This window comes from Hevea brasiliensis, chromosome 10 (genome assembly GCF_030052815.1).
Source record: "Hevea brasiliensis isolate MT/VB/25A 57/8 chromosome 10, ASM3005281v1, whole genome shotgun sequence".
NCBI lineage: Eukaryota > Viridiplantae > Streptophyta > Magnoliopsida > Malpighiales > Euphorbiaceae > Hevea > Hevea brasiliensis.
In genome coordinates, this window is record NC_079502.1 from 32246771 (window position 1) to 32255469 (window position 8699).

The window sequence follows — 8699 nt, forward strand, 5'->3', positions numbered from 1 at the left end:
AATTTTTTCTATAATTTTTTTTATGATTCATCTTACTACATCCTTTCTCTCTTAATTAAATAAAATAAATAGTAATTTAGTCAAATTAAGGTAAATTTTGTTATTATTTAAATGTTTTAATTGCTTTTTTTAATTATAATGCAAAAACTTATACGACATGTAAATTTAGATGAAGGTAGCACAAGAATTTTTTTCTTTTACGAGGTATTGTTGAAAAATAAGTAGTCTATATTAGTAGTTTATAAATGCTATATAAAATTCATTAAATTAATAATCATGGACTATAATTAAGTCAAATTAAAGTTAAAAAATATAATTAAATATTAATTAAATTATATATATTTTTAAAAAATTGCCACTTATTCTAATACTTTAAGAAATAACATATATTGATAAATCTCATAAATAAAATAAATAAACAAATTAGGTGTAGATGTGCTTTTCCCCATAAGACGAAACAGATTAGACTAGCAAATTGTCTGTTCTTAAAAAAAAAAAAAAAAAAAAACCTCTGTTCTTACTCTCTGCCATTTGCATCCGAGGAAAATGGGATTTTCTTCACTACTTCGCTTTGCCATTACCAAGAGGCTACTCTCCACAAAGCCCCACTCTTCCGTTGCTACGGCTCTGTATCATGCTGGCGGCGTTAACGGTGACATTAAGAATGATAACGGTAATGAGATGACGATTTCAAAAAGCTCATATCATGTGAGCTCAGGTGGGTTCATGCGTGGAGTTGTGTTTAGAGAACCCAATCAACCTCTCACCATTGAAGAATTCCATATGCCTCGCCCCAAAGCCTCCGAGCTTCTCATTAAAACCAAAGGTAATGAGTTTTCTTTCTTCTTCTTCTTCTTCTTCGCTATTTGTGTTCATAGTCAGGGAAATAAATTAGTTGTGAGACTATTATGATTGATCATATGAGATTGGATATGAGAGGATGGTGAGAGTGACAAGGATTTTAATTGTAGAATTAAAGTTAATAATAAGCTATAGCTAAGGCTGTGAGGTTTCGAGTTTAAATCCCAGTTGAAACCCAATGAACTGAAGAAAAGTAGGATAGGATCAGTGATATGTAGACATGTGATAATTGTCTTCTGTGATCTTAAAATCCAATTAAGTTGAAGGGAAAGTTTTATAAGATGTGCAATTCTATTGGCTATTCTTCAGTAATGTAATGTGGTTGAGATGGATGCATGAATATATAAAAACTGAATAAAGAATGAGTTCTTCCACAGGAAGGTGGAACACAACCACCATTGAGGATAAGTTAAGGTGGTTTGGCTATGTCTATCGTAGACCAACTAAGGCATTGCTAATTTGCTATGGAAGATCAAGTATATATAAGTTGCGGGAGGGAAAAAGATGAGGGATAGATCTAGGATGGCTTGGAGCAAAGCAGTGAAGAAGAATTTACTAGAACTAGGCATTTTTATAGATATAGCCCTAAACCAAGTGAAGTGGAGGAGAATGATCCATATGATCGAATCCCACTTGATTGCTGTCAAGAGTTGGGAGCTTATGCAATAAATATATTGTATCAAACTAGTCAATTGCTTTTTTTTTTTTTTTTTTTTTTTTTTTCTTTTTTCTGGAGTAGCATAGGATACCAAGCATTTGAAATTTATGCATCTTTGATCGATTCAAAACTCATGGTGGACACAATCTCATTTTTAGCACTCAATGCATACGCAAGTATTTGTGCTCTTTCTCTCTGTCATTGGGTACATTGTGGTTTCCATGGCTAGTCTATGGTTGTGCTTAGGCCAATATACTATCTATTTTGAAATGGTTTCTGATATTATGTATCTTCAGAACAGCCTGTGGAGTTTGCCATTCTGATCTCCATGTTATAAAGGGAGAACTTCCATTTGCTAGTCCTTGTGCTATTGGGCATGAGATAACTGGTGAAGTTGTTGAACATGGGCCATTGACAGACCGCAAAATTATTGAAAGGTACAGTAATCTTACATACTCAATGCAATTATATAAGATCATAGGATGCTTTTTAAGTCAATCATAAGAATAAACTGTATTTGAAGTTTATTCTTTATAGTGCAAAGATATACCAAGTAACATGAATAATGAGTTATCAGTTATGTCTTCTTATTTCCAGATTTCCTGTTGGATCTCATGTTATTGGAGCTTTCATTATGCCTTGTGGTAACTGCTTGTACTGTTCTAAGGTATTACTACTTTAAGATACCATGTTCTTTTATTAAGGCCCATTTTGTAATCTTTAACATTGTCATAGCACCTCTGATTATGCTGCAGCGATAATCATCGCTTTCTAATAAAAATGCACAACTAACCTGTTATGATTAATTTTTGTATTTGGAACAGGGTCATGATGATTTATGTGAGGATTTCTTTGCTTATAATCGGGCAAAAGGAACTCTTTACGATGGTGAAACAAGGCTATTCCTCCGCAGCAATGGTAAGAAACTCCTTCCTTGAGATATTAAATTTTTATATGTATTTTTTAACTGTTAAAACAAACAAAGTTGTCATGTGTCATCACAACTTCCACACACTTGATAATTTTTTTTAACTCATTAAGTACTTGTTACTACTTGCATTAGTAACATTTGTTGCCCTTGTCCTACTTAATTAAAGTGTCTTTCATGTATTTATGCTTGATGGATGATTGGGTATTGGAGCTGATCTAAATGGCCATCATATGCTTGCATACTATGTGAAAAGAATATATCACTATTGAATACAAGGTACTGTTGTGTTTGTTGATCACACTAAGCAGCAATTACGTTACCTCTCTTGATTTCATGATGAAGCATCTGGCTACAATCTACTTAACAAAAAGAGATGTCTGCTAGTTTTTATATTAGCATTCAAACTGTTAGCTTGTGAATTTATCTTCCTTGGAATGTAGTTTGAGAAATGGAGCAGCAATAGAATGTCAACTGTGAAAGAAAAATGTTTTTGCATGTGGTTGTTCTTAGAAGTAAACCCTAGTTCCTTTAAGGACAAGTTTGCACCCTTTACTTGTGTACCAGAGAATAATTTACGTGTACTATGCTGCTTATATGATTTCTAAATTATATGCAACTACTAAAAGGGAAAAATTATCCTTTGTTTTGTCCATGGAACCAAAAATCAGAATTGCTCTTGGAATCTAGTTAGATTTGGATTTATTAGTAATGGAGAACAAAATGAGTTGTGGGTTCATAGTTTGTTTCTGCAAAGAAAAACCATGAGATGTTTTCTGTTTCATGTTTTTCAAAACTTATATTCAATGTAGACATCTTCTATGTAGTTCTTCTCATTATTATATTGGTTTAGTAATATTAAATGTGAATATGTATATTCAATAAAATTTTATTAAATCTTCATGGTTTGGCCCATATATATAAGTTATCTCTTGGCAGGTAAATAAGTTTGTACCATAATTACTAGATTCACTAACTCCTCACCCTGCGGGTTCCGTGACATGGGTTGTGCATCCAATTATTGGGGTGTTTGTGTCCCAAATTGCTAGGGCACGCGATTTGGGTCTCCAAAAGAGGGGTTTCAAAGAGAAAGAAAGAAAGAACCAAAATTAAAATTTGGTCAGTTGCAGTTTGATAAAATTACAAGATTGAACCTGCCTATTTTTATTTTTATAACCTGCTCAAATTGAATCAAAACCGCCATGCGCCCGCACACACACACACACACACACACACACACACACATAGTGGAATAATGTTGAATTATGATGTTTTCTTTTTCAGTGTAATTTTATTTTGCTAATTTAAGATATCTCATAATGTAATTATACATTTTAATAATTTTAAAGTCCTTTTGACTAAGTGGTCTAGAGGTTGAATTTTCGGGTGTGTTCACTTTTATCATAAAAACCTTACTCATAAGGTTGTGGTGGACTGACATTGAGCTTTTGGATGAAGGGCATGCGAGAGTGTAAGACAAATTATTTGGGCCCATACAAATATTTTGATTGGTTCTTTGATTATTATAAGGTTGTGTCAAGCACATGCTTCCCATTGTGATATTATTTCATTTCCTTTCCTTTGCTGCTTTTCAATTTTCATCTTCTTTAAGTTTTGGTTATATGTTTCTACTATTGGAGAGAAGCGATAAGCGTGTTGTTTTTTGAGTATATATGCCATTATTGGATCATCAAAACTATTTCTCTAATATCATATGTAGGAAAGCCAGTGTTCATGTATAGCATGGGAGGCCTTGCTGAGTATTGTGTTGTTCCAGCACATGGATTGACTATTTTACCAAGCTCATTGCCATACACGGAGTCTGCAATTTTAGGATGTGCAGTATTTACTGCCTATGGTGCTATGGCCCATGCAGCAGAGGTGCATCCGGGGGATTCTGTTGCCATAATTGGAATTGGAGGTGTTGGCTCGAGGTAAAGAATGAATCTATATTTCCATTATATAATTCTTGGTATTACATATAACTATTTGACTTATCAACAAAGAATTTAAGGAGTGATTTCACCTATGACTATTTTAATGATAAATGCATTAAAACCAAAAAGATAACTGAGAGCATGCTATTTTTATGTCAATGAGTGATGTGTACATGGTATGCAAAAGTTTTTGAAGGACAGAAAATTCCTAAAAATTTTGGAACATTAAGCATGCATTATGCTAATAGTTGAGCCCCAAAATATGCTGTGCATTAATACTTAGAGATCACTAAGATGCTTGTCCTTTTGTTGATAAATTTCAGCTTCATATTGTCTCATGCTCCTGTTTCTTAACTGTGAGGAAGCCCAGATATGAAAAGAGATTTTGCAGTAATTCTTTCTTTGGCTTCTTATAAAAGAGAAGTCCTTTATCCCACTCTTTTTCACTCCTATTTAGGTTGAAGTTCATTTGATAAAATAGTTGGGTAAGAAAGTGTCTTTTCTGATGGGTAAGAAAGTGTCTTTTCTGATGGACCTTGTTTGTGGATGAATACATTTAATGTTATTGACCTGAGTTAGATCTCTACCCCTTTTTTCCTTCAGCCGTGTTGGCTTGTACACCTCCTCCTTCCCCTGCACCCTAATTTTTGGTAGAAATTGGCTAGAGATTTACCATGAGCCTTGCTAACCACTTTCTTAACTTCTCTTTTTGCCAACTTATATTTCTCAAAGGCCTCTCTATTTTTTGTTGTGATAACTTTCTATAACATTCTCTTTTCATCTTAATAGTGCTTTGAAATATCCCCACTCCATGAAGGAAAAAATAAAAATCAGATTTATATTTTCTCTGGTGGAATTTGTTTGGGACCCAAAAGATTACCAAATTGATGTAGAACCAATAGACACTCAAAGTTAAAGAAATCGAACTCTCAAAATTCTTATTAATTCTCAATTATCAATAATAACAACTCTCTAGAAAGTGCCTAAATTAGGCAGGCATTTATAGTCTAATATTAGGAATCCCAAAATAGGAAAATCCTAAACCAAAACTATCTAGGAAAATGCTAACTAGAAAAGTTCTAAAACTAATAGAACTTTTAAATTATTCCAATATAATAATATACCTAAATAATAGAAACCACTTCCTAATAGAAATTGTACTATAAAATCTGAATTAAAGATCTTAAGTTTAAAATGAAAAATGATATCAAAATGATTCATAAATTTAGTTTCCCTTCACTGCATCATTGTCCTATTCTAAGTTCATGTCAGTGGCTAGTATTATTGTAAAAAGAATTTCCTCATTATTTACATTCAAACAAAGGGCATTGAAAATCTATGTAACCCGACAAAGTGAAAGTGAAATCATGTAGACCTTCTAAGGGCTAAGAATACTGCTAGAGATTTAGATTACTGGTACGATGAATTATTTACTAATATGCTGGACTGCATGTTGTCAAAATTTAAATTCATATACTTGTGATTTGCTACTCTTTTTTTTTTTTTTGCCTCCCTTCATTTAGCTCCAATTGGGATTTGAACTTGAGTTTACTGGTCTTTTTTAATTGGACTGACTTTGGCATAAGCATGACAAGAAAAATGGCTTCAGTTGTTTGCAGATAGCCAGGGCATTTGGTGCCTCTGATATTATTGCTGTGGACGTTCAGGATGACAAACTACAGAAAGCTAAGATTTTTGGTGCAACTCACACTATAAATGCAACGAAAGAAGATCCTATTGAAAGGATTAGAGTTCGTACTTTATCCTTTCAGTGATTAATGACATAAGGAAGCTTCAATTCAAATTGATGAATAATGTGTGATAATATCATGTTTTAAAATGGATGTTCTCTTGCAGAAGCATTTAGGTTGTTTTTATTTTTGCATGCGTATGTACAAAAGAAAAGTGCATTAATCTGCTGGTGGAGGCAATTCCATATGCTCTGTGGTTATATATATACACTTAATTTTGGTGGATTATTGTTGTCATTATATTTTTGAAATGCAATGGTCTGCATCAAAGACTGTAAAAGTGATCTCTCTCTCTCTCTCTCTCTCTCTCTCTCTCTCTCTCTCTCTCTCTCTCTGAAATAACGAAAGTGATCTTTTTCAATCTTGCTACTTGACTATTTTTTTTCCTTCATAAATTTGAATTTTTATTTTTCCAAATGTGAGGAGTGCCATTATCTTAGTTGTTTTATCCTTTTGGACTTGTTTCAAAGTTAATCATTTTTACTTATAATTTGTAACCGAGGGAAAAATGACAAAGTGCAACTATGAAGCAGAGAGAATGAAAAAAAAAAAAAGAAAAAAAAAAAAATATATATATATATACACACACACACACACACACACACACACACACAATTGCATTTTCTCAATGGCATCTAGCAAGAACTATTGCAAATGTGCAACTGCAGTATTTCAGTAGTAGGAGATTGGTTAAGAAGGTTCAGTTGGGCTAAAGTTTAACTGCACAATTGCATGTTGTGTAATTGATTTTTTTATTTTCTTTTCCTTTCTATTACTTTTGTTTTTATCATTTTAATCAGTTATAATAAAAGCAATGGTGTTTACTGGAAGTTTAAATATCAACTAATGCACCGAAGTTGGAGCAACTTACGCCAGTTATGATAAAGTACAGCAGCTTCCTGTAAATGCTTACCTATTTTTTTGATATTTTTTTTTTCTGTAATCCCAATATCAAGAAAGTGAAATTGTGTTAGTTTATTTGTTTCTTGAATATGAAGAAATTGGCGGTAAGTTAATTTATAGAATTTATACTATTGTGGTTATTGTTATTATTATAAGTGTAGACCTTAATCTTCTGATGCCATGTTGCAATAGCCCTTACATTTATAAATCTATTGAGCCATAGTACATTTATGAATCTTTAGATTGAGCCATAGTAGATTTATAAATCTTTAGAGCATACTTCAATATTCGTCTTCTTTTAGATCTAAGTTAATTGACATTATTCACTAATCTTGGACAGGAAATAACTGGGGGAAGAGGTGTAGACATTGCTGTAGAAGCCTTGGGCAAACCACTAACATTTTCTCAGTGTACGCAAAGTGTAAGAGATGGAGGAAAAGCTGTAATGATTGGACTTGCAAAAGCTGGTTCTGTTGGGGAGATAGATATAAATCGTCTTGTTCGTCGAAAGGTAAGTATTTGCTAGTAAGTACAAAATATTATTGATATTGGTACAATTAACGATGTAGGATAGATACAAGACCTGGAAACTGTGTGTAATTACTGATATTGATAGAAGAATTATTGGGTTTGATGGAAATAAGTTCAAACATTTGATATTATGAGTTAGTTCATTTGATATTGAATAGCTATAGGATGATATACAGTTGGAGACAAAAAAGTTATAGAGAACCAAGAATCCAATTGCAGATGTTCCAAAGATTGATAGAATTAGATCTAGGGTAAAAATTTGTTAGGTTTTGTTTGCGATTCTTATTTGGACTTTAAATTCCATTATGTAGGGATTTCCTTTTCTTGATATGACTTGGTGAACAAAAATAGGTTTTCTATGATTGGGGTTATATCCTATATATTTGATAGCTTTGAGTGCCCATTGGCTTTTCGTTCTGAGGAGAGATTTCCGTTGTGGAGAGTTCTCTTGCTGAACATCTCGGTTGCAGTATAAACCTGGTTTAAGACTGGTTTGCTGTACTCATTGTTGCATAACTTTGACTCATAACTCATGGAACAGATTCAAGTAATTGGTTCTTATGGAGCAAGGGCTAGGCAGGATCTTCCCAAGTTGGTTAAACTTGCAGAAACAGGTATTTTCAATTTGACTGATGCTGTTTCAAGAAAATACAAATTTGAGGAGGCAGACAAAGCATTCCAGGATCTCAACCAGGGAAACATTATTAGTCGAGCTGTCGTTGAGATAATGTAGTTCTTTTTAATTCGAGCCAGTTTTTCGACTTCAATAAGAGGTATCTATTTGACTAAAACTATTGTGAAACTATAAGAACTAGGTAATGATCTTGCTTTTGACTTCTTGATGGCTGTGATTCAAAGGGTCTTTAATTAGACATGCTGACAATGGATATTGCAATGTGTTGCGAATTTGATGGAAATTTCTTGGTTTTTATTTTTGATTTTAAGAAGAGACCTCATTTTAGTATAACTGGCTTTGATTGAGACTCGAACTTGAGATCTTAGAGATGACTCCAATATAATTAAAGTTTATTGGTTGAAACCTCTTGCATGTCTTTGAGCTCTGCTTTTGGCATGAATCATGGATTGCTCATTTCTTCTTTTTGAAATTCTACTCTTTCATCAACAAAGCT

The 8699-nt window shown here is 33.0% G+C and overlaps 1 protein-coding gene across 1 annotated transcript; it reads left to right on the forward strand.

The window, feature by feature from the left end:
* Positions 1–449: 449 nt before the first annotated feature.
* LOC110659403 (uncharacterized) lies at positions 450–8486 on the forward strand. The gene is made up of 8 exons (XM_021817320.2): positions 450–826; positions 1821–1956; positions 2117–2186; positions 2344–2437; positions 4168–4381; positions 5994–6135; positions 7379–7549; positions 8111–8486. Exons 1-8 carry the CDS (start codon positions 547–549, stop codon positions 8300–8302), a joined length of 1299 nt encoding a protein of 432 aa, XP_021673012.1. The 5' UTR covers positions 450–546; the 3' UTR covers positions 8303–8486.
* The last annotated feature ends 213 nt before the right edge of the window (positions 8487–8699 follow it).

Coding starts and splice junctions, on each gene's coding strand:
- LOC110659403 (XM_021817320.2), top strand. CDS start 547: ATGGGATTTTCTTCACTACTTCGCTTTGCCATTACCAAGAGGCTACTC. Junction 6,136..7,378: donor ATCCTATTGAAAGGATTAGA/GTTCGTACTTTA, acceptor AATCTTGGACAG/GAAATAACTGGGGGAAGAGG. Junction 7,550..8,110: donor ATCGTCTTGTTCGTCGAAAG/GTAAGTATTTGC, acceptor CTCATGGAACAG/ATTCAAGTAATTGGTTCTTA.